The sequence below is a fragment of the Papio anubis genome, chromosome 4 (assembly GCF_008728515.1).
Source record: "Papio anubis isolate 15944 chromosome 4, Panubis1.0, whole genome shotgun sequence".
In the NCBI taxonomy this organism is placed as follows: Eukaryota; Metazoa; Chordata; class Mammalia; order Primates; family Cercopithecidae; genus Papio; species Papio anubis.
The window spans coordinates 90840282-90866753 of NC_044979.1; the positions used below are offsets into that span (position 1 = coordinate 90840282).

At 39.9% G+C, this 26472-nt stretch overlaps 1 protein-coding gene across 1 annotated transcript in view; it reads left to right on the forward strand.

Annotated features, from left to right (window-relative positions):
* ABCB5 (ATP binding cassette subfamily B member 5) overlaps window positions 1–20729 on the forward strand; it is a 131527-nt gene extending 110798 nt beyond the window's left edge. The window contains exons 23-27 of the mRNA XM_031665315.1: window positions 5638–5794; window positions 9399–9596; window positions 11559–11765; window positions 17294–17440; window positions 19692–20729. Coding sequence (XP_031521175.1) covers window positions 5638–5794; window positions 9399–9596; window positions 11559–11765; window positions 17294–17440; window positions 19692–19889 — 907 coding nt within the window. The 3' untranslated portion in view covers window positions 19890–20729. The remainder of the gene's footprint in view (window positions 1–5637; window positions 5795–9398; window positions 9597–11558; window positions 11766–17293; window positions 17441–19691) is intronic.
* Window positions 20730–26472: the final 5743 nt, after the last annotated feature.

Sequence of the window (26472 nt, forward strand, 5' to 3'; positions counted from 1 at the left end):
TATTTTTTAAATAAGTCTGGCTTAGTTTTTCAAACATTTGAATATTCAAAGTTGGGCTGATTCCTCACATATAAATGGAACAAGTGACTTGCTTAGTGTTATGTTATAGCCCTAAAATAGAAGAATGAAAAGTCCCCAATAAAAAATTTCTTCCCTGAGCTGGCCTACCATGCTTCCTGAATTTCTTTTAATTAAATTCATTAAAAGGGGGTCTCTTCTAGATACATAAGCATTTTAACTCTCAGAACATAAGAGTAATAATTAAAGAATAGTACCACCTTGGTATTTCCCAGTGCCCCAGGGGAAGGAAGAAATAGAGAGCTGTCTGAGCTAGATCACTGGTATTACTTTTTTTTTTTTTTTTTTTTTTGAGTTGGAGTCTCGCTGTGTCACCCAGGCTGAAGTGCAGCGGCACAATCTCAGCTCACTGCAACCTCCGCTTCCTGAGTTCAAGCAATTCTCCCGCCCTCAGTCTCCTGAATAGTTGGGACTGCAGGCACATGTCACCACACCAGGCTAATTTTTGTATGTTTTGGTGGAGACCATATTTCACCATGTTGGCCAGGCTGGTCTCGAACTCCGGATCTCAAGTGATCCACCTGCCTTAGCCTCCCAAAATGCTAGGATTACAGGTGTAAGCCACCATACCCAGCCTCACTTTTTGAGTCCCATTCAATCAGAATACAGACAGAATAAGGGTACCCATACTTTTGGAGTATGGACAAATGATTCTCTAGGAATTCTCTTCCAGTATTAAATGTGGTTATTGGCCAAAAGAGAAACATAGCACTATGCATAATGTCAATAGATGAGATTTGTCTTCAACACCAAAGAGGATTTGGTCCTACAGACCAAATGTGACCCCAACTACCATGAATGTGTCACAAGGTCCCTTTAGACACACTAAATTATATCTGGTCCAGAAGACTCTGTATCTTCCAGAATCTAGGATGACAGACAGCTTTCGATCTCATCAACTAGCTAAACCAAAGGAATTTACAAAGAAAACTCCCTCTTACTAGAATTATCCTTAGGTAGAAAGCACTTTGCACCATTCTCTAAACCAACGGTTTTCCAACTCATCAATCTAGGAACTGGTTAAAACTGTAGATATGTAGATTTCATCCTGCAAAATCTGATTTGTAGATCTAGTATGGGGCAGGAATCTTCATTTTATCAAACATTCCAGATTACTCCAAGGCAGAATTTATAGCTACAAAGATGGGTTATCTGTGTCTCTTTCAAAAATGACATTGTGTCTCAGAAAGGGAGATACAAAAGGGAGTTTTAACAGCAAAATTCTTTAATGTGCTCATAATATTAATTTGTCAGCAAGGCTTTTTAGAGGAAAAAAGCCTCTAAAAGAAAAAAAAGACAACATGCATGTCTTATGGTAGAAGCTGTCTCTATCTCTCTATCTCTATTCTTGTAGAAGTTTATCTGAAATGAGCATTTAAAAAAAGGTGATAACGTTTTCATTCTGCTGCCTTACAGACAAGGTATAATGGCATTTAAAAAATCTCTTGTTTAGGTTCTCATGCACACATGTATAGTAAAACACTCACCTCTCCCTTTGTTAGTCCTGGTAACATATTCTATTTGTTATTTCACTATAAATATGCAGATTTAGAAGTACAAAATAAGTTTATTTTCTCCTGTCTCTTTGTGTTAGTCCCTTTAGGCTAGTTTCCAGCTGACTTGCCTTTTGCAATACAGACCAAGAACCATTCCTAATCAGGAGAGGTTTCTGTAACCTTCCTTTTCCCACTGCAAAGCTTTCTCTATCTCTGTGAGTTTCTTCCGTATTTTCTATCTATATTATCAAGAAGCTAAGCAGAGTATATAGGTAAGAAAGAATCAGGACATGGCAGCCTTCAGTGCAGTAATAATGAAAGTCACAGCTTTGAAAACTGCCTGAGAAGCAGAACCAGGCAGTTTATGGGTGTATGTCCTAGTTCTCTTAAACACCAAATGCAGTTCTTGACAAGAAACCATATTGTATTTCCAATAATAATGTGGTTATTGGCCAAAAGAGCAACATAGATGGGTTTTCAATGAATATTAACAGTTGGTTGATACCTTGAAATAATAAAGGATGGACAGAAGTGAGCTAGGCCTGCGCCATCATTTTTGCCCTAGGAGGCTGGGCAGCTGGGGAAGAACTGTGTCATTGTTATGATTAGGAAAGCAACACTGGTTAGACAAAACAAAGAAAACAGGAAAGACTTCTTTCCATATTGGTGCCATGGCAGCCACCCAGCTCTTGCCTGGCTCCTCCCCAGAGATTATCCGGAAGAGACAGACAAGGACAAGGTAAGAAGGCTAAATCAACCACTGAAGGGACCTAAAGGAGAGAAATCAAAAGACAGTTGATATCTAGGGCCTTGTGAAGATTCTAAAATGGGAAACAAGTGGTAACGAACTCCAACCTGTAGGAAAAGACCATTCCAGCCAGCTTTCCACTGCAAGTAAGACCAGGTAGGGGAAAATACAGAGAGGAAGGCAGCTCACGTTCCAACCCTACAGTTTCATGTGCTTCTGGGCAAATTGCATAATTTTTCTGAGCTGGAGCCTCCTCATTCATTGACTGATAAGTTTCCATTCTACTTATCTCCTAGGTGATTAGATGGTATCTTGTATATGAAAACATTCTAGGATCCAAAGAACCAAATAAATGTTAGTTGCTTATTTTCTCTCTCCTATCTGTTGAGAAAAGGATTTAGGGTGGGAAGCAGTCTCTGGGTTGTATATGGATGATACATAGATGAGCATGGGAATAATTTTAATGACTACCTCTATGGGGAAAGATACTCTGCTTTCTAATCAAAGAAAGAAACTTAGTGAGTAAGGACTTGGAAAGTTGTGATTTGACTGCCATGCTAATGTCTACAGAAGTGTGAGAGCTTTTTTTTTTTTGCTGTTTTGTTGTAGTGCAGTGGCATGACCTCGGCTCTCTGCAACCTCCACCTCCCAGGTTCAAGCAGTTCTCCTGCCTAAGTCTCCTGATTAGCAAGGATTACAGGCATGTGCCAACACACCCAGCTAATTTTTGTATTTTTAGTAGAGATGGAGTTCACCATGTTGGCCAGGCTGGTCTCAAACTCCTGACCTTGTGATCCACCCACCTCAGCCTCCCAAAGTGCTGGGATTACAAGCATGAACCACCGCACCCAGCCCCGTTAGTGACTTTAAAATATTTGTCATGATACTAAATTATTCCTCTTTATATATCCCAAATGGGTGAAACTCCTCAAGACCAACAGTGGTGTGAGAGGTCGCCCTGTACATTTCTCCCAGTTAGGCATTCAGTTCAAATGCCTCCAGGAGTTTAAACCAGATTTCAAGGATCTGGTTTAACTATGTTATGGAGTTACAGCACGGGTTGTTCTACAATAAGTACTTGTTGAGTGGAACTGAATTTCAGTTTAGCTCACCCTAGCTAATTGGGTCTGATTAGGTAAGGACAAATTCTGTAGCAGACCAGTTTTTTCCATGTGTGGGCCTTGGCCTACCTTTATACAGAATCCACCTGCAGAAAAAGCATAAAGATTACTGTCCCTGGGCAGTAATCCCTCACTTTGGGAGGCTGAGGCAGGCGGATCACGAGGTCAGAAGTTCGAGACCAGCCTGGCCAACACAAAAATTAGCTAGGCGTGGTGGTGCACGCCTATAATCCCAGCTACAGGAGGTGGAGGCAACAGAATTGTTTGAACCCAGGAGGCGGAGGTTGCAGTGAGCTGACATCATGCCACTGCACTCCAGCCTGAATGACAAAGCAAGGCTCCTTCTCAAAAAAAGAAAAAAAAGAAAAAAAAAAGATGAAGAAGATTAGTGTCCCTGACTGAACCCCAGATAGTCCATCACCTCAAAGTCCACACTTCCCCACCAGGGTCTTCAACATAACTCTCATCAGCATCAGCCCCCATCCCACTTACCTTTCTCTCAGCACTCACTCAATAAAGACAGTATCAGGGCTTTTGCTCGTACTCTCCCTTCTCTACTGAACCCTTTCTTCCTGCTCCATTCTCCATCCTTTGGGTCATTTACCTCCCACAAACACAAGTTCTGAGTTGAAGGCCCTTCTCCCTTTCTCATGAATATTTCCATTTTCAGAGCAACCTAACAAGGACGTCCGCCTCTGGACATTTATGTCTAATGCTTACCATTACTTTTATAGTGGAAATGTTAGGACAGGTAGAGATTTTGGCGTATCTCAAATCATGGGAAGAAGCTATTTTCTCAGTTGTTGATTTCAGAGAAGGCTCTACTCGTGTGGGACTAGAAACCAGGTCTCCTAACTCATAATCCAATTATCTTCCCAGCTCATCTGCTGATTCTTGGATCAGACTGAGGCTTAAGTCTGACTCAGTCTGATTTTTCCTTGCATTAAAACCACATTTAAAACAAACAAACAAACAAGAAAAAAAACTTCCGATTGGGTTATCTAAACTCCATAACCATTTCTGATGTTTATAGCTGGGTATCAAATAATTTAAATGGCATTTTGAACTTTAAACACTTTCTGTAAATATCAGTACTAAAAATGTCTTGACATCACAGAACTAAGTAACAATTATTTTAGTGTTATTTTTGTTTTTATATTTTATACTGTGTTTGATCTTTGTAAAGTCAACAAAATTCAGGATCTGAGGTCTAGGTCACTGAAGAGATTGCATCAGCATCAACATCTACCCTTTGGTAGGCCCCATCGAGGGAGAAATTCACAAGGAACTTTGCTGTTATCCAGCACTGCAAACAAGCAACTGGGTTCTGTGATGTCCTTTTACTGCCTAATGTTTAAATATTGCCAGTGACACCGGTCCAGTTTTAGCCTAATTGTGCCTTTAGCTTTGTTACTAAGATGCATTGTTTTGCATTCCAGTACAGTACTTTCATATCTAAAATGAAATAGAAAATGAGGGGAAAATATTTAACCATGGTCAGGTCCTGTGCCACAATCGAGTAAATATTCTGTGTGCTTCCAAACATCATTTGCATACTTACCATTTTATAATTAACATGTTTTGAAATGGAGATCATAATCAGTAACAAACCTAAAAGATCAAAGTTCTTCTTTCAGTCTTTTTAGTCAGATTTTGATTTGGGAACCCGAGGAAAATACGATCCCCATGATTTGCTCTCGAAATCATGTAGCATATCAGGCAGATAACCAGTCATTTAGCTTCAGTTATCTGTCCTAACTACATTATATGCAAAACAAACAAACAAACAAAAAATCATATCTACTGTGTAAATTCAGATCTCACTACTGGAGATTCATTCTTCCTATTATCAGCTGAATTATCTGTCAAATCTCCAAGCAAGCAAGCCTCATATCAAGATGGCTAAGAAGTTTTATATTCACTAGTTGGGAACTTTGATCTGTGGCTCTAATTGGAAGAGACATTTTTAAGATTACCCAAGCTCCAAAGGTCATTTTGGTGTACAGAGCAAGGAATGATTACCACATGGCAGAATTTTTTTAAAGAGATAACTGTTGTTGGGACTTCAGTGTAAGGGATGCTGTCTACATCAAAAGATTGTATTCCTGTGCCTGCTTTTTTCTTTACTTTTAGAATTCTACTGTTTTACAATGGATCGATGGACCTAAGATTCAAATGCTTTATCTTTTGATAGAGTTTGTACTGCAATTGCATATGGAGCTATGGCCATCGGAGAAACGCTTGTTTTGGCTCCTGAATATTCCAAAGCCAAATCGGGGGCTGCACATCTGTTTGCCTTGTTGGAAAAGAAACCAACTATAGACAGCCACAGCCAAGAAGGGAAAAAGCCAGTAAGCACAACTATGATCTTAAATGTCCAAATATAGATGGCAACAGTAGGAACTGGGGGCTGCTAAAGATGGGAGGGAGGGAGAGAGGGGGCAGGGGCTGCAAAAGTAGCCATTGGGTACTATGCTCAGTACCTGTGTGACAAGATCATTCATACCCCAAACCTCAGCATTATGCAATATACCCAGATAACAAACCTGCACATGTACCCCCTGGATCTGAAATAACAGTTGAAAAAATAAAATGAAAATATAAATGAAAAAAATAAAAAACAAATGTCCACTTATTAAATGAAGGCATTCTTTGGAAAACTCTGCAAAAGATAATGTCATAGTAACATAAAGAGTTATAAGTTTGTATAAAATAATTTTATGGCTGCAAATGGGGAAAAGGAGTCTTGTCTTAATCAAATTTTTACCTCTACTACTAAAATGTATATTTCATATTTTAAAATATAGGCTTTTAATTTATATGCCTGATGCTATGAGAATGTTCTTGGAAAAAAACGTTGATTCTTATACTGAATTCTATTTAGAAACAAAAGTTTTGATCTTGGAAGGAGATTCTTATTAAGGTTTATTTGTTTTTTTTTTCTCTGATAATACATGAAAAGTAAATAATATTCTGCTGCTTCAGACACCATTTTTCATGGGAAATATATTTATAAACATAAAGGGGGAAAAAGGAAAGCATACCTATTAAATTGACACACACAAACAAATTTAGCCTCAAACTCTAAAAGACTGTGAATATTAAAAGAGAAATAATAGGTAAGGTATATAGTTTCAAAATAAGTCTCTCAATAATAGTCTTATACATTAAATATATATTCAATTTTAGGACATTTCTAGACATTTTGATTTTTAAAATAAAAATAGTCATTAGGTACATACTTAAATGTTTTTAATTTATAATTATTTCCCTCTAGAATTTTAATAGTAGATATATATGTATGATAGCTTAAAATAATACAGCATTGCTAGAGCTACACAATTATTAAGAAGAGTGCCTGTTAGTGACAGAAAGAATATCTGGAAATGCTCAAAATAGAATGCTTCAAAGATACGTCACAGTCCAAATAAGATTTTGTTCTTGTCTGTTGGAAAGTCAAGGATGTAAGAAGCTATTTTTTTAATTTAAGATTTATATGTATAACAGTATTGCTACTCTTATTTCTTTCTGCAGATTATAATAGAGGAATTGAGTATCTCACTGATCTATGTACTTACAGAACCATAGGCATGGCATAGACTATGGAAGTATTTCTTACAAAGGCTATAAAATTAATGTATCTAATCTTTATTTAATTTAGTATGTAAATGTTTCTGAATATCCCTCTATGCTTTTAAAAATTAAAATCTGGGCAGGGCATATTTTAATTTACAATTAAAAATAGTAAGAATAAATATATTAAAGTTTAGAAGTTTTCTAGAATACCTCTACGAGCTGTTATACAAAATATATACTACAGCATACACAAAACTAATTGAATTCCTCGTGTTTCCAGACAGAGTCTGGCTCTGTCGCCCAGGCTGGAGAGGCTGGAATGCAGTGGCGTGATCTCGGGTCACTGCAAGCTCCGCCTCCCGGGTTCACGCCATTCTCCTGCTTCAGCTTCCAGAGTAGCTGGGACTACAGGCGCCCGCCACCGCGCCCGGCTAATTTTTTGTATTTTTAGTAGAGACGGGGTTTCACCATATTAGCCAGGATGGTCCGATCTCCTGACCTCGTGATCCGCCCTCCTCGGACTCCCAAAGTGCTGGGATTACAGGCGTGAGCCACCACACCTGGCCGTATTCTGGTGTTTTGAAACCTTTCTTATACAAATGCAGAGAGAGAAGTACACCAAAACAATTTTTAAAAATAAATAAAACAAAAAGAAACTGTTTATGTAAATAATATTCACAGGTTGTAGGGGGCAAATGGAAAATACTGACTAAGCTAAAATAAACTACTACTACACTACTCTTAAATTTTGGCAAATATCTTTCCAGATTTTTTTTTCTATTTCCAGATCTCTTAACCACATCTTAACATCGAATTCCTTTAACGATAAAATAATATCATCAATTTTTTTTTTTTTTTGATGCTCCTCACCCCTACCTGCCCTTGCTTCTTACCTATATATGATGGGCTCAGAATGGGTCGAACATGACTAGTAAACCTGACTGTAAGGATGTGTTTTAAAGTCCAGCCATCACTACCACCACACACACGCGAACACACACACACACACAAATCCACTTACTCGTTAGTTGTTTAACAACAAAAATTAATAAGACTTAAAATGCAATTGAGACGAACACAAAGATCAAAAGAACTTAAAATCTTATGAACCAAATATATAAAGGGAAAGTTAATCATTTAGTGATAGTTCTGGAAAGCCTTTTTTAAACATCCTGGGTGTAGACGAGTATCGGTTTAGAAATCATTAACCAGTAAAGAGATTGATGCATAGAGAGAAAACTAAACATTTAGGCAACTGTCACTGCCAAATAATGGTCAATTGAAAATAGAGATAGGGCCAGGCGTGGTGGCTCACGCCTATAATCCCAGCACTTTGGGAGGCTGAGGTGGGCAGATTGCTTGAGTCCAGGAGTTTGGAACCAGCCTGGGCAACATAGTGAAACCCCATCTCTACTAAAAACACAAAAATTGGCTGGGTATGGTGGCACATGCTGATGGTCCCACCTACTCAGGAGGCCCAGGTGGGAGGATGGCTTAAGCCTGGGAAGTGGAGATTAAAGTGAGCCAAGATCGCACCACTGCCTTCCAACGTGGGTGACAGAGCTAGACCTTGTCTCAAATAAAATAAAATTAAAATTAAAATTAAATAAAATAAGAAAGATAAATCAGAATTCAAAACATACTATACCTTCACTATAAAACATGGCCCAATTTACAAAAATTACACTTATATATATAGTTTATGAGAACCCCAGCTTTTCTGAATTAAGTAATAAAGGTTTGTAAAGCACAAACCAAATTAAAAAGAAAAAATGTATTACTCAGATAAGCTGGTCAAACAACTAACTGCGGAATGGAACTGTCTGTGCAGCAAAGCTGAAGGAAGCAAGTGGTTTTTAGAAATTCATTGAAGTCAGTAGTGAAGATAACAAGAAACACAGACATAAAAAAATATAAACAAAAGTGACAGAAGGCCGGGCGCAGTGGCTCACGCCTGTAATGCCAGCACTTTGGGAGGCCAATGCGGGCAGATTCACGAGGTCAGGAGATCGAGACCATCCTGTCTAACACGGTGGAACCTTGTGTCTACTAAAAATACAAAAAATTAGCCAGGTGTGGTGGCGGGCACCTGTAGTCCCAGGAGAATGGCATGAATCCTGGAGGCGGAGCTTGCAGTGAGCCGAGATCGGACCACTGCACTCCAGCCTGGGCAACAGAGTGAGACTCCGTCTCAAAAAAAAAAAAAAAAGTAACAGAAACCCACTTGCAGTCAACAGCTCTACAGAGATGCATACATGTTTAGAATTAAAAGGGCAATGGAAACATGCACAATTTTCAAAAAGCACTTAGTCAGTATGCTACAGTGTGTTACAACCTTCCCAAGTCACTCTTCTCAACTCTGTCAACTTCCTTTCACAGGACACATGTGAAGGGAATTTAGAGTTTCGAGAAGTCTCTTTCTTCTATCCATGTCGCCCAGATGTTTTCATCCTCCGCGGCTTATCCCTCAGTATTGAGCAAGGAAAGACAGTAGCTTTTGTGGGAAGCAGCGGTTGTGGGAAAAGCACTTCTCTTCAACTTCTGCAGAGGTTTTATGACCCCGTGCAAGGACAAGTGGTAAGACTGAATTGAAACACACCTAATCTGGGGGTTAGCAGTCTTATTCTTAAACATTCACTAGGGCTTAAGCATCCCCACTGGTTTGGGTGGGGCAAACAATGCAGAAGTTAAAAAGAAAAAAAAATCTCTATCTCAACCTTTAACTAAGAGGACAAGCAAACCATCACAAAAATGATGGTTAGGACTTTGAAGTGAAGTACAAAGGTCCAAAGATTCTTCAACAATTCTGGCAGCAGAAAGGTTGATCTTAGCCGTGGAATTACGTTAGAACGTGGGTGCTGGAGGTCAGGTGTAATGTTCACATCGTGGCTCCATATTCTGTTCTGGTTTAAGACAGAGAGAACACTGTCCTCCACCTCCTTAGTTCAGGCTTCTGCTTTCCCACCACTCATCCCCACCTCCCAACCGTCGAAACCTTATGCATGGTTAAGGCTTATTGGAATCAGCTCCATGAAGTCATGCCTCTAATATCTAAAATAATGTAATCTCTCCATCCTTTGAACCTAAGGATTGTTTTTGTTACCTGGCACTTGTCTTACTATACCTTATATTGTGGTTTTTCCATTATCTTGTCCTCCCGCCACCACCCACCATCACATCAGCACACCCACACTAAGCTTCCTGTCCTGCCTCCTGCCCCTACAAAAAGGTTCCCAAAACTCAGACTGCCATGTTAGTCCTCATTCTCCTGCAATGTACAGTCTTTCGCCCTTACAGATTCTTAGTGAGTGTTTGCAAAACAGAGTTTAGGGACTCAAGGGAATCCTAAAGGGCGCCCTTGAACTAGGCGACACTCATCTGTTCACACATAGCATAGCACACTCCCTCCTCTGAACCTTCCACAGTTAGAATATACCAGAGTCTATGCCATCAATCAGGTCGTTGATGCCCTGGCCCCTGCCTCCCACTCCAAGCTCCTCTCTTATCACTCCCCACCTCATCATGCACTGTGCTTTTCCTGTTTTTGGGGGGGGGGGTTTTGTGCGTTTCTTGTTTTGTTTTGTTTTTGAGACAGAGTCTCGCTCTGTGGCCCAGGATGGAGTGCAGTGGCACCATCTCAGCTCACTACAACCCCCGCTTCTAGACTTCATGTGATTCTCATGCCTCAGCCTCCTGAGTAGTAGCTGAGATATATGGCGTGCACCACCATGCCCAGTTAATTTTTGTATTTTTTTTGTAGAAACGGGGTTTCACCATGTTAACCAGGCTGGTCTTCAACTCCCAGCCTCAAGTGATCTGCCCACCTCAGCCTCCCAAAGTCTCCTCATGTTTTTTAAACACACCTATGAACCTTTTTTTTAGCTATTGCCCTGCCCAGAATGTCCCCTTTGCAGGCTCCTTCTCACTGTTCAGGTCTTAGTCTGAACATCCTTTCCTTAAGGCCTTCTTGGACAACCCCCTTCTCATGCCTCTTCATACCCTCCCCACTGCCTCAGTTGCTCTACCCTGTTACCAGGAGAGGTACTTTCCTCTCCTGAGTTTATTGAGTCATTTGTTCATGTGTTTATTGCATCCTTCTCTGCTAAAATATAAGCTACAAAAGGGAAAGAGCTTTCTCTTATTGACCACTATTTGCCTGGTACTGGAAGAGTCCCCCTCACGTAGTGAGCATGCTCATCAAATATGAGTTAAGTGTTGTTATCTATTTATGTGAATAACCATGGCTGTGTGCAAAATGACACCACTTTACATGTGGAGTACTCTATCATCTCCACATACTTTTCACAGGGTTTTCTGAAAGTCAGGTCCTGTTACAGTGGAGGGGGCAGTAGTGAGTTATATGCTGTTTGCTTCTATACAACATATGATTTATGAGCCTTCCTTGGGTAACCTTATACTTTGAAATAGCTTGAATTCCTATCCTTCTTGTTATGATTTGTGTGTGTTTGAATACAGTGAACTGTAACACGATACAGTTGTGTGATCTTCACACACCATTCTCCATTCTGCTTTTGGCAGCTGTTTGATGGCGTGGACGCAAAAGAATTGAATGTACAGTGGCTCCGTTCCCAAATAGCAATCGTATCTCAAGAGCCTGTGCTCTTCAACTGCAGCATCGCTGAGAACATTGCCTATGGTGACAACAGCCGTGTGGTGCCATTAGATGAGATCAAAGAAGCAGCAAATGCAGCAAATATCCACTCTTTTATTGAAGGTCTCCCTGAGGTAAGAAAATTTCTGAAATCTTGAATTACAAAGCTGCCAAGTAAGCCTAAGAAGCTATTGGGCCTACGCAGTTGTTTTTATGTATTCCTTGGATTATACAATTTATTTATTGCCAGAATCTAAAGTTAGATGTAAAACATGAAGTCAGATGTGAAAAACCAAGTTTGAGATTTTTGTGTGACTATTTTCCCAAGACCAAAATGTGTTAATATTCACTGGATTAATTTTCACATTTTGTTATTTGCCTTTTGCCCATCTACGCTGTGGCTGGTCCACACTATGACCTGCCCCACCACTGCAGCAGCCTCTTCATCCGCCTTCCAGTCTTGTTCCTCTATCATTTTTCTTCCTCACAGCAATCAGAGGGATCTTTTAAAAACCAATTAGATCCCAATCCTTACGACTGCCTCATGGCTCCCCTGTGCACTCAGAATAAAGCCCAGACACCCCATGGGCAGGGGCTGCTGAAGCCTCTGTGATCTGGCCCCACTGTTTCCCCAGCAACAACCTCACCACACAGTCACTTTGCTGCAGCGAGCTGGTCTCTCCTGTCTCATGAACACGCCAACTTGCTCCCCACCTTAGGACATTTACATTTGCTGTTGCTCCAGCCTAGACCTCCCTTAGGTTGACTTTTGGTATAGTAATGCCTTAACTTTCTTTCTTTCTTTTTTTTTTTTTTTTGACGGAGTTTCACTCTTGTTGCCCAGGCTAGAGTTCCATGGCGCAATCTAGGCTCACTCGGCTCCACCTCCCAGGTTCAAGCGATTCTCCTGCCTCAGCCTTCCAAGTAGCTGGGATTACAGGCATGTGTCACCACGCCTGGCTAATTTTTTGTGTTTTTAGTAGAGATGGGGTTTCTCCATGTTGGACAGGCTGGTCTCGAACTCCCGACCTCACGTGATCCACCCGCCTCGGCCTCCCGAAGTGCTGGGATTACAGGCGTGAGCCATCGCGCCCAGGAAGAAGTGGCTTAACTCTCAAGCCCTTTCAAATGTTACCTTTGCAGAGGCTTTCCCTAAACATCCTATTTTTAAAAGTCCCCACCAGTCCTATCCCCTATCACTTTGTCTTCAGGGCATGTATCACAGTCTGAAAATTACCCTGAGTACTTGATTATTTGTTTAGTGTTTCCCCTCCACACTAGAGTATAAGATCCTTGCCTGCCATTTTTATCACCTTGATGTCTATATTGGCTGTGACAATTGGCACAAAGTCTCAGAAAAGTCAAAAATCTTGGCTAACTGTAGAGAAGCCTTAGGTAGTGCAAGCATTGATACAAATCCAAAAACAATGCACAGAGAGGGATAATTATAACTTCAAGTGTTTATAATATCTGAGTGTTTGCAACACACACACACACATGCACACACACACAAAATAAATAAAATAAAAAGAGATACTTTCATGTAGAGGCAAATTTTTACATGTGATTTTTATAAACTAAGTTTCTATCTCACTTTAAAGGGAGATAGTTAAGTTTAACAACCAATAGATCAAACAACTAATAATCTAGAGCCCTGTTCTTTGGTGAAGGCCAATAGTCACCATACTCTGTTTTATACTCCTTCCCTCACCAGCTCCTCTCTATACTACATGGTGCCTACATCTAGAAACAGGCCATTAATGCAATTTCCCTTACTCTGGTAAGAGTTTGCAGTACTAAATATATTGGAAGGATTCACTTTTTTTTTAAATAAATATAGTGACACTGTGAATGTCCTTCAGTGGCAACTTCCTTTTTAACCATGACACTGCATTGTTAATTTGTGGTCAGATTATTATCTGCGTAATCTCGATAATTTGTTTTATGTATTGTGAAATGCTGCCCAATTGATATTTGTACTATTTAACTTTTATTCTTTTGTTTCCTTTGAGACAAGGTCTCACTCTGTCACCCAGGCTGGAGTGCAGTGATGTGTTCTTGGTTCACTGCAGCCTCGACCTCCCAGGCTCACCTGAGTCTCCCTGGGATCACAGGCACATGCCACCACGCCTGGCCAATTTTTGTATTTTTTGTAGAGATGGGGTTTCATCATGTTGCTTAGGCTGGACTCAGGCTCCTGGGTTCAAGCAATTTCACCCACCTCGGCCTCCCAAAGTTCTGGAATTACAGGCATAAGCCACCACACCTGGTCTAACTTTTATTCTTAAATTGTTTATTGTCTTCTATTCTTTTTATTGTACCAGTTCTCACATTTACTCAAAACTACATGCTGCAAAGATCCATTGTGCAAACTTTTTACAACAGGCTTTGAAAACTAAGATGTTATTTCCTTTAACTTTTTTTTTAAAAGAGTAGCTTATTTTTCAGTGTTTTAAATTTTAACTTTAATTTACCTTCATGTCTTTGTTCCCCCAAAAACATGTAGAACCATAAGGAAACCTGATACCAAAATAAAATTGTTTAAAAAAATCAAATCAGATAATTCCTAGAAAAACTACATATTACTAAATGGCTTCGGTTAGTACCCTGGGTAGAACAAGGCTGCCCTCTTATGCTCAGTTGGCTGGGAAAAAGGAAGAGAGGAAGCCAGCCACTCATTCCCCAGCCCTTCTGGGAACCAAGAACTGCGCTGATGAAAATTCGCTTGGTGGCAAAACGATGTGAGGATATAATATAGTCCTTTATTTATATTTATCCCACTTAGAATAAATAATCAAATACATCTGCACAAAATTCATGTATTTGATTACCAGTTGCTTCCCCAGATCCTTCTGGGGGTGTTAAATAATATATTATCTATTAAATATAGTTAATATATCGCATATGTATAATATATAGAATTTTTTCTTCTAAGGTTGAAAAAAAATCAGAATTATTAAATATATATAACTCTAAGGGTTTCGGTAAGGAAGTGTGGATCTGTGTAACAGCTCAAACCAGAAGGGTGCAGAGCAAGCAGTCAACTTAGAACATGCTGAGAGTAATATAATGCATCTACCACATATCTCATAGAAATATCCCACAGGCATTTGGAAATACAGGCCTGGGGCATAAGAGAGAAGTGGAAGCAACACCACCTTGATCTCAGGGATCCTCTGAGACACACACCAGGTATGATTCTCTCTTAATCTTCACAATATCACCCAGTGGCAGCTCCCAGTCAAGCCACATCCTTAAGTAGGACTTTGACCTCTGGAACCACCCTGAAAATCCAACCCAGTGCCTGCAGGGATTCTCCACAATGCAGTTGCTTCAGGATTCGACTCTGGTGTTCCCCTAGGACGCAACTGACTTTTAGCTCCAGGCTCATATTAAGAAGCCATTACCCCTTGAGTTTCTCATAAAAGAGGTGATTTTGGGGCACTCACCATCCCAGTGATTGCCAGAAAATGGATTCAGATTTTTGGCTAAAGAGAAACTCTGTGGTTCTTTGTTTAAAAAACAAAACAAAACAAACAAACAAACGAACAAAAAAACAAATAAAAAACCTTCAGTTTAAATATATGCAAATGTTTTTAGGTAGCTATTGAGACAATGTATATATCTACATTTGTAATCTGTTCTGCTTAACAGTGGGCAAAACATCTGAATTTAGTTTTCATCCAATATGTTATTTAAACTTACACTCTCCTACAATCCAGAGAAGGCCAAAAACTGCAAAGTGATTCCTAAAGTAGTTTTGAATCTTCTTCAGCTGCCCTAGAAGAATTCACGTACAGTTTAAGCGAGGCTGCAGAAAGGGCTACGAGCTCATTATCATTCCCACCTCCCTTCCCAATGTTTAGTTTAAGATTTAAATGACAAGTTGATGGGTGCTGACGAGTTGGTGGGCGCAGCACACCAACATGGCACAGGTATACATATGTAACAAACCTGCACATTGTGTACATGTACCCTAGAACTTAAAGTATAATAAAAAAAAAAAAAATTGAATCCCCTCATTTAAATATGAACTTTGCAGTGTTTGGAAATGAATAGCAGACAGTTTTACCTGTGGTTCCAAATTTAACAAAATGCATTTTAGGAGGAAGGGGCCCAAGCCCTGCTAGTAGTCCCAGATAAATCAAAGAGAAAACAGTGAAAGTCTGTGTTCTTTGTAGAGCATTCACTTCAGAGAAGATATTTTTACTGGGCTTTAGTAATTCAGACACCTGTTGTTTGCTATAAAACATGCACCTATGCATGTTACATTGAAAAGTAAGCTTTGAGATGATGTAGACACATTTTGTTATAAGGTTATACTACAGGTTCGCGACACCCACTCTGTCCAAAATGCACTTCCTGACGCAGTCAGATGTGGAGAGAAAGGCAATTCCCTCAAGCTTCTCTAGGTTACCAACACAAAATGAACAGCTAGGAATCACATGCTGCATGTGAAATGCTGCTACAGGATTACTCTTTCCCGCTCTACCCTTGGACCAGCTTTCTCAATGGAGCTAATCCATCTACACATTCTTGTCTAGGTACCAAGGGTTTATGTTTCTTACAAAAGTGCCAAGGGCCACTAGAAAGCAATGTGAAGCCTTGAAAGGAAGCAAAGTCAATGGGACAATCTAAAAAGCAGGCAAGAACCTGCTTACCCCAACTGTACTGACCAATTGTGATTCAGAGGACCATGATGGTTTCAAGATTTGTGTGAAATTTTCTTTACCCTTCCATGAAGGGAAACACTGGAGAAATTGGGTTATTAGTAAGTAGTGGAACTATGAAACACTGAAGTGCTAAATGTCACCATTACTACGTAGTGGCCTGAAAAGGTGAATAGACTGTTTGAAGATGCCAACCTGGCTGGGCGTGGTGGCTCACGCCTGTAATCTCAACACTTTGGAAGGCCAAGGCAGGTGGATCACGAGATCAGGAGTTCAAGACCAGCCTGGCCAACATGGTGAAACCCTGTCTCTACTAAAAATACAAAAATTAGCCAGGTGTGGTGGTGGGCGCCTATAATCCCAACTACTTGGGAGGCTGAGGCAGAGAATCGCTTGAACCCAGGAGGTGGAGGTTGTAGTGAGCCGAGACTGCGCCACTGCACTCTAGACTGGGTGACAGAGCAAGACTCTGTCTCAAAAAACAAAAAAGATGCCAACCTAACTTATTTCCAGAAAGATGCATGTACCACTGAGACTCCCATCCCAGCATCTGTAAGGAGGTGCCCATAGAGGCTTAGCAAGAGCCACAGTGAAGAAACCTCATAATTTCCTGTTGTTTTACTACTGTGAATCATTTTAACCTGAAAATAGTAGGTAATATAACTTAATGGAAAAGTATTTGTGTTTACTATGAACTTGTTTCTTGCTGATAATTTTTTTCTTATGCTTTAATTTGAAAAATTTCTTTGTGGAAGCATAATGGCAGAGGTCTGCTGTCTGTGATCAGATTGGATATGTAAATGAGATGGTAGTGTTTACTGCGGCTTTAGCATTTATTTGCAACAAAGCCCAAGAATAGATTTCAACATTTGTTGGGACACAAATTTTCAAGAGTAGTAAAATTTGAAATATTTAGATGGTTCTCGCCCACAGTTGCCATGCTAATTTAAATAACCAAGACTTGCTTTCTTAATTGCATCCTCCTACAATAGAAATACAACACACAAGTTGGACTGAAAGGAACACAGCTTTCTGGCGGCCAGAAACAAAGACTAGCTATTGCAAGGGCTCTTCTCCAGAAACCCAAAATTTTATTGTTGGATGAGGCCACTTCAGCCCTCGATAATGAGAGTGAGAAGGTAACATCATTTTCTTTAATCTCAGAATATAATACCAAATATAAGCATCCAATAACATGGAAGAAACCAAGGTAAGTTTGGAAAAACAAAGGCCTGGAAAAAATTGTAGTTCAAAGGTCACCAGTTCCCATTAAGGCTTTGGACCTTTACAGAAAAGTCAGTAGGTGGTGGGAAGGTGGCAGAGAGTTGAGACAGAGGGAATCTCATGTTGCAGAAAGGTTTTCTCACTCAAATTTGTCTCATTATCAAAAGTGGACCAATTTTTGAAATGTTTTTTCATTCAAGGAAAGAGCCCAAGAAAAATAACTTTTCAATTTTATTATTATTCCAGTGATGCCAAACAAACTAATAAGGTAATTTGTATGGGTAAAAGAGTAATCTACACTGCAGTATCAGAGCCTGAGAGTTATTCTACCTTCTACAGACTCAGCCTAGTTTGAGCAGGAAACAAGGAGGCAAAGGGACACATGAGAATATACTTACACAGCAAGCTTCTCTGGCTGTTTGATTTTGCTGTGTCCTTTATCCCCTAGGAGTTTCTTGCACATGTAGGCACTTATTTAGTAAACGAACATTGGTTAAATGAATGATAATCATTAACATTTATAGAGTATGCATTACATGCTATTATGTCAGTCTTCACAACAACATGACAAATGAGCTTCTTGTATTAGCATGCCCATTTTACAGATTAGCACACTAAGGCTTAGAAAGATTAAGTAACTTCTCTAAATTTTTTTTTTTTTTTTCTTTTTTTAGACGGAGTCTCGCTCTGTCGCCCAGGCTGGAGTGCAGTGGCCAGATCTCAGCTCACTGCAAGCTCTGCCTCCCGCGTTTACACCATTCTCCTGCCCCAGCCTCCCGAGTAGCCGGGACTACAGGCGCCCGCCACCGCGCCCGGCTAGTTTTTTTGTATTTTTTAGTAGACGGGGTTTCACCATGTTAGCCAGGATGGTCTCGATCTCCTGACCTCGTGATCCGCCCGTCTCGGCCTCCCAAAGTGCAGGGATTACAGGCTTGAGCCACCGCGCCCGGCCAACTTCTCTAAATTCTAATGGAGGGTGTCTGACCTAAGAGCCCAGGCAGTTAATCCACCCATGATTGCTACTTGTAGATGATTATTATTCTTGATTCCCAAAGTGCCAGTGTGTTATGAAAAATAAACAACGACTAACTTTTGGGATCAGACATATCTGGGCTGTAATCCTCACTTCATCAGTTACTAGCAGTATGACCTTGGCCTAACCTCAGTTCGGTTATCAGAAAAATAAAAATACTCTCATTTTATGAGGTTATTGAAAGAATTTAAATGAGGTGTCCATATTAGGAACATTTTATACATTCAACAAATATGGGTTTTCACCCTCCTCTCCCACTTTCTCTATATAGCATCATAACCTCACTCTTGGCTGAAATCCTATGCTAACAGGATAGTTCTACAGCTAAATCCTACCAAAAACAAAACAAAATATCTGACAGAAAATTAGGGAAATAAATTAGACAATTCTACTTAGGTATACTGCTTAGAAGTACTCCTTTCTGACTTTGAGTTTAGAACTACTCAAAGAAATAATAGTAGAAATTTGGGTAGTATTAGAACTACACAAAGAAATTGTAGTAGAAATACTACTATAATTCTACTTAGAAATACTACTTCCTCACTGTAAGTTTAGAACCACTAACATATAAACAACTATTTCATTTTTATTCATTCTCACAAATGCTTTTCCAGCTGAAAGTCTTACATAATGTATCTGTAATTAATCTTTCTTTTTTTTTTTTTTTTTTTTTCATATGGAGTTTCACTCATGTCACCTAGGCTGGAGTGCAATGGCACACTCTTGGCTCACAGCAACCTCCACCTCCCAGGCTCAAGCAATTCTCCTGCCTCAGCCTCCCGAGTAGCTGGGATTACAGGTGCCCACCACCACACCTGGCTAATGTTGTATTTTTGGTAGAGATGGGATTTCTCCATGTTGATCAGGCTGGTCTCGAACTCCTGACCTCAGGTTATCTGCCTGCCTTGGCCTCCCAAAGTGCTGGGATTACAGGCGTGAGCCACCGTGCCCAGCTGTAGTTAATCTTTCTAGATTTCTATTGAGTAGGGTGAATATTTTACAAGTAGGGCAGTTCCTTTGGGGACAAGCAAATAAAGCAAAGAATGTTATTAGATTACCTTAATTGATTTGACTTAGGTAAGTTTACTAACATCTAACTTAAACTGGTGATCACAGGTCTTTCTCTTTTCCAGGTGGTTCAGCATGCCCTTGATAAAGCCAAGACGGGAAGGACATGCCTAGTGGTCACTCACAGACTTTCTGCAATTCAGAATGCAGATTTGATAGTGGTTCTGCACAATGGAAAGATAAAGGAACAAGGAACTCATCAAGAGCTCCTGAGAAATCGAGACATATACTTTAAATTAGTAAATGCACAGTCAGTGCAGTGATGCTGTTGAGGTAGCACATATTTTGATGTTTGTGTAATGCAAAGAAGGAGTACTTAGTAATTACTTGGCAAGCTTTGATCTCTTTTATTGCATATATCAATACCTAGAATCATGCTACTCAAGTACATACATGTTCTGTTCACACACCATCTGCCCTTCAGACTTAAAAAGAAGCAAAAATTTGCTTATTTCATGTAAGTGAAATAGTGCTTATATCCTTCACTTTATAAAAATATTCTAGCACATTTGCTTGTAAAGCAATTTTCTACAAAGTGAATTTATTTCCCATCAACTTCTGCTATAAAATCAGAAATATGTTTCCAGGGGGAATATTATCCAGTTAACCATGTTGAAGGTTTTAGCAAAGGGAGTGTAAGATAGAGTGGGGCCTGTGGCATTGCAGGGAGTGTCTTCAACTTGGAATTTTGTTTTGCAGCATATATTACAGTACTTTTGCTAGTCCCTTTTCTCCAGACCATATGGATTTTTCTCATAATATGTCTCTCAATATTTCTCTCAATAAGCATTCACTATTTCTCAAAATTTTATTCTATTTTGTTGTTGTTGTGCAGGGAATAGAAAGGATTATAATGTGAAATTTCTGGGAGGATTAGGTAGCTATCTCCTAATTCACCAGTAAGTGAAGTGCCTCACATGAGCCATCCCAAAGATTCATTATTCCAAACTTTGGGTTTGGCAGAATAAATCACAGGCCTGCCTGTTTCTGAACACTTACTTACTTAAAATAAGAGCTACTTTTGGGCCAGGTGCAGTGGCTCACGCCTGTAATCCCAGAATTTTGGGAGGCCAAGGAGGGCAGATCACTTGAAGTCAGGAGTTCAAGACCAGCCTGGCCAACATGGTGAAACCCTATCTCTAGTAAAAATACAAAAATTAGCCAATCTTGGTGGCGTGCACCTGTAATCCCAGCTACGTGTAAGGCTAAGGCAGGAGAATTGTTTGAACCTAGGAGGCAGAGGTTGCAGTGAGCCGAGAAAGTACCACTGCACTCCAGCCTGGGCAACAGAGCAAGATTCCATCTCAAAAAATAATAATAATAAAGATAAGGGTTGCTTTTATTGTGGGTGAAAATGTTTAAATGTCTTTCTCTATAATAAAATAATTTGCTTAAATTTTATATGTACTTTATCGTATATAATGTGTAAATGATTTTAAAGTTCTGTGTAAATAACAATATTGGTAAAATGAGTTACCTTTTCAACTTACTTAAATATGTAATGTCACTTGGTGATTTATCTTTATTCTTCAGTGTATTTTCTTCCATTTACACATTTAGCTAGCCTCTCTGAAGTATACTCTACCAATAATTGAAATCTTATTTAAAAAATTTAAACCATTTATATATTATGCCACTTTCTTTAAAATGCAAAATGAAAATAAGATTGGGGACTTGAGAATCAGATGCATTGTTTAGACGCATCGGCACTGACTGCCACGTGGTTATTTTGCTATGCATGAATATAGAGCTCTTGGTAGTTTCTTTTCTCAGAGTAGGGTAGACAAGAGGAAAAGAGAAATATAGTATGGACATGCTCAGAACCTCATAGCAGGAGTACCTCAGGTTCCAATTCTGTAATTCCTCCTAGAGGGGCAAAGACAGTACCTGAAATGTCTGCTTACCCCTTGAACCTATCAACATCTGTCCCATGCCTACAGATATCAGTAAAACACATTCCTTTCTAATGTATAACCCTGCTAGTTTTTATTTCCATTTTATTTCTAATGAGTTTAAAGAAAGCTTCACAGGCAGAATTCTCATCAATAAAGCTACTGCCTGCACTAGACCAAGCAACCATGCTGAGAATTGGGGTCCCAGAGAGTTTATAAGGATTTGTAAGGCTATCAGCTGGTGAAGGCAGAAAGTAGGTAGAGATCAACTACTTTTTAGGGGTTGCCACAATTTAAAGGTTTATTTTTATTTCAGACAGAGTTTCGCTCTTGTTGCCCAGGCTGGAGTGCAACAGCGCTATCTCGGCTCATCACAACCTCTGCCTCCCAGGTTCAAGTGATTCTCCTGCCTCAGCCTCCTGAGTAGCTGGGATTACAAGCATGCAACACCAGGCCCAGCTAATTTTGTATTTTTAGTAGAGACAGAGTTTCTCCATGTTGGTCAGGCTGGTCTCAAACTCCCGACCTCAGGTGATCTGCCCGCCTTGGCCTCCCAAAATGCTAGTATTATAGGCATGAGCCACCGTGCCCAGCCAACAATTTAAAGATTTAAAATTGCTATACTATTCTTAAAGTTGTGTTTAAAATGTATCATTTTCACTAAAACAATAGAACAATAGTTATCAGTTTTATAGGCATGACTTTTTATGACTTTTTAATTCTTAATTCTTGCACTTTTCTTCCTTTCCTTTTTTTTTTTTTTTTTTTTTTTTTGAGACAGACTCCAGCTCTGTTGCCCAGGCTGAAGTGCAGAGGTGCAATCTCAGTTCACTGCATCCTTGACCTCCCGGGATCAAGAGATCCTCCTACCTCAGCCTCCCAAGTAGCTGGGACTACAGGCCTGCACTACCACACCCGGCTAATTTTTGTTTTTGTTTTTTTAGACACAGGGTTTCAGCATGTTGCTTAGGCTGGTCTCGAACTCCTGGGCTCAAGGGATCCACCCCACCTGGCCCCCAACATACTAGGATTACAGGTGTGAGCTACCTCGCCCTGTGTCCTACACTTTTTTTTTTTTTTGAGATGGAGTCTCATGCCATTGCCCAGGCTGGAGTGCAGTGACATGATCTCGGCTCACTGCAATCTCCACCTCCTGGGTTCAAGTGATTCTCCTGCCTCAGCCTCCCAAGTAGCTGGAACTACAGGCACATGCCACCATGCCTGGCCAATTTTTGTATTTTTAGTAGAGATGGGGTTTCACTATGTTAGGCTGGTCTCGAACTCCTGACCTCATGATCCACCCACCTCAGCCTCCCAAAGTGCTGGAATTACAGGCGTGAGCCACCAGGTCTGGCCCCTACACTTTTCTTAAAGCAAGGTATTCTGTAGCCAAAAAATAAGCTAAATTAGGCCAGGTGTGGTGGCTCACTCCTGTAATCCCATCACTTTGGGAATCCGAGGTGGGTGAATCACTTGAGGCCATGAGTTTGAGACCAGACTGGCCAAAATGGTGAAACCCTGTCTCTGCTAAACATACAAAAATTAGTGGGGTGTGGTGATGCCTGCCTATAGTCCCAGCTACTCAGGAGGCTGAGGCAGGAGAATCGTTTGAACCCGGGAATCAGAGGTTGCAGTGAGCAGAGACGGTGCACTGCACTCCAGCCTGGGTGACAGAGGGAGATTCTATCACCCCTACTTCCCACCCCCATTCCCAGCCCAAAAAAAAGCTAAATTAGGAATTGATATTTTTATCTAAACAAACAAAATGGTACTTTAGCAAATGTATTTATTTATTTTTATAATTTTAACTTTCATTTTAGATTCGTGGGTACATGGGGAGGTTCCTTTTACATGGGTATATTGCATGATGCTGAGGTTTGGCGTATAATTGATCCCATCACCCACGTAGTGAGCACAGTACTCAATAAATAGTTTTTCAGCCTTTGGCCCCCTCGCTCCGCACTCTAGTAGTCCTTGGTGTCTATTGTTGCCATCTTTACATCCATACTTCAGCAGATGTAAATGTAAGTTTTACATGTTAAATCACTCATTAAATTTTAAATTTTTTATAAATTAATTATTAAATAATACCTTAGGTGTATAGCTTATAAGTTGGTATTTACAAAAGGGCTTTAAGCAATGAATGCCAGATTATTCAGGGCATGAAATCAGTGAATATAAGACATGTAGTCTTCTTATAGTGCCTTGGATATGGTAGATATTCAATAAATACTAGGTGACTCCATTTGAAAAGTCAAAAATCATAGCAGGTATGCATTACTGATACTAAAATGAGCACACATTTACTGAAAAGATGACCTGGAGGGCTTCAGTTGTTTTGCCTCAACAATCGTGTATTAGAATCTCCTCGACATGGGTATTATCAGTCATGGGTGACACCTTCGATAGTTTACTTCTAGGCTAGGCTCGTTCAAGTCCATACAAACTTTTTCTTTCCATTCAGATGGCAATTTTAATTTTAGTTAAATACGTTTTTAATTTTATTTTAATTAATTTTAGCCTTTTATCATAGTTTATAAATTGGTTTGATTTATTTAATTTTGAAATAATTTGGTATTTGAGCGTACATTGCCTGATTTCTTTTAGAACATTGTGAGTCTAATTTCCCTCAAGGCTTTTGTCTAGATTGAGGCATATTCCCTAGTTCAAGGACTTCTGGTCTAAGGCAAACACTGATTTCTGCCAGTCATGACTCATAGCCTACTCCTTATTTGGATTGACCTCAATCCAAACTGTCTGAGCATCCTAGTCCTTTGCTTCTCCTCTACCTCTGGGCTTGGATATAGTTATAAAATAAGAGACTAGAAGAAAGAATGAAACACCAGTTTAAAACAATATAACAAGGCCAGATGCAGTGGCTCACAACTGTAATCTCAGAACTTTGGGAGGCCAAGGTGGGTGGATCACCCAAAGTCAGGAGTTCAAGACCAGCCTTACCAATGTGGTGAAACCCCGTCTCTACTAAAAATACAAAAATCAGCCGGGCATGATGGTGTGTGCCTATAATCCCAGCTACTCAGGAGGCTGAGGCAGGAGAATCACTTGAACCCGGGAGGCAGAGGTTGCAGTGAGCCGAGATTGTGCCATTGCACTCCAGCCTGGGTATCGCAGTAAGACTCTACCTCAAAAAAAAAAAAAAAAACAAAAAAAAAAAACAAAAAAACACCCGGCCTAGAAAATCCTAAATACAATGAAGGCAGCTGTCCAGAGAGATCAAGATCTGTCAGAGTCATCTGTAAATATCAGTGTGTTACAGCAGGGGTCCTCAACCCCCAGACCATGGACCAGTACTAATCCGTGACCTGTTGGGAACCGGGCTGCACAGCAGGAGGTGAGCAGTGGGTAGGCAAGTGAAGCTTCAGTATTTACAGCTGCAGCCATTCTCCATAGCTGGCATTACTGCCTAAGCTCTGCCTCCTGTTAGATCAGTGGTGGCATTAGATTCTCAAAAGAGCGTGAACCCAATTGTGAACAGCACATGTGGGAGATCTGGGTTGCATGCTTCTTATGAGAATCTAATGCCTGATGATCTGTCACTGTCTCCCATTATCCCCAGATGGGACCACCTAGTTGCAGGAAAACAAGCTCAGGGCTCCCACTGATACTACATTATGGCGATTTGTATAATTATTTTATTATATGCTACAATGTAACTATAATAGAAATAAAGTACTCAATAAATGTAAAAATGCACTTGAATCATCCCAAAACCACTGCCCCCCTTCCCGGGTCCATGGAGAAACTGTGTTCCAGGAAACTGGTCCCTAGTGCCAAAAAGGTTGGGGACTGCTGTTACAGTAGCTCTCAGCCATCAAATCTTATCCTTTAAACTGCCCTGCCTTTGTAAGAGGGATGGCTGCTCAGTGAGTCTTAAAATAATTGAAACACCAATGAGGATACCAGTGGAATAAAAACAATTTAACAAGGATAAGGTATGACACAGATGTCAGTGAAAAGAAACAAAATAACATCACACCTGTTTTAAAACTAACCCAGCCAACCTATTTTATATATTACCACTCCTTAAAACAAGTTATGGTATGTTCTCATGCTAAATCAACTTAGGTCATAGCTAATAAACTGATTTGCAGCCTACTCAATGTGTCAGTTTCATAGCATGCAGAGTATATCATAGCGTTACATATGACCTACTCTATGAAAATATTTCCTAGGTTAGTGTCAACTTATGTATTCATTGCTTTGGTTCTGAGCTCTTATTCCAAGAGCGTTTGTGAAGTGGAATCATAAATTGATAGGAAATAGTCCAGAGAGGAAACTGGGAAGATTGGAAATGGAGGAATGAGGGTAGAGGGTTTGGGGTATACAGTAGCTTTTAAGCCTTGATTAATTTCTCTGCTATTTGTAATAATTACCACAAAATTTAAAGCTCATTTAAAAACCATAATTATAAAAAATGCATGGATCAACCAAATGTCTATAAATAGTACAAGTCTATAAATAGTACCCCAACTTGCCCCCTTTTAGCAAAACCACACTGATGAAGCCTGTATTACCTTCCTAATGCTGCTGTAACAAATTATCACAAACATAATGATGAAAGAATATAAATTTATTATCTTACAGCTCTGGAGGTCAAAAGTTTAAAATCAGTCTCTTTGGGGTAAAATCAAAGGTGTCCTTCTTTCTACAGTCTCTGGAGAATAATCTGTTCGTTGTTCTTTTTCCTAGTTCCAGAAGCTTCTAGATATTCTGCATTCCTTGGACCTCTGCTTCCTTCACCAAACCTCCAACTCTCTCTGCCTCTGCCCCTCCTCTTACTCTTATAAGGACCCTTGTGATCACACTGGGCCCTCATGTATATTCCAATATAATTTTCCCATCTCAAGATCCTTAAACTTAATCATATCTGCAAAGTCCCTTTTGCCATGTAATGTCCCATGTTCACAGATTCCAGGAAAGAGGATGCAGACAT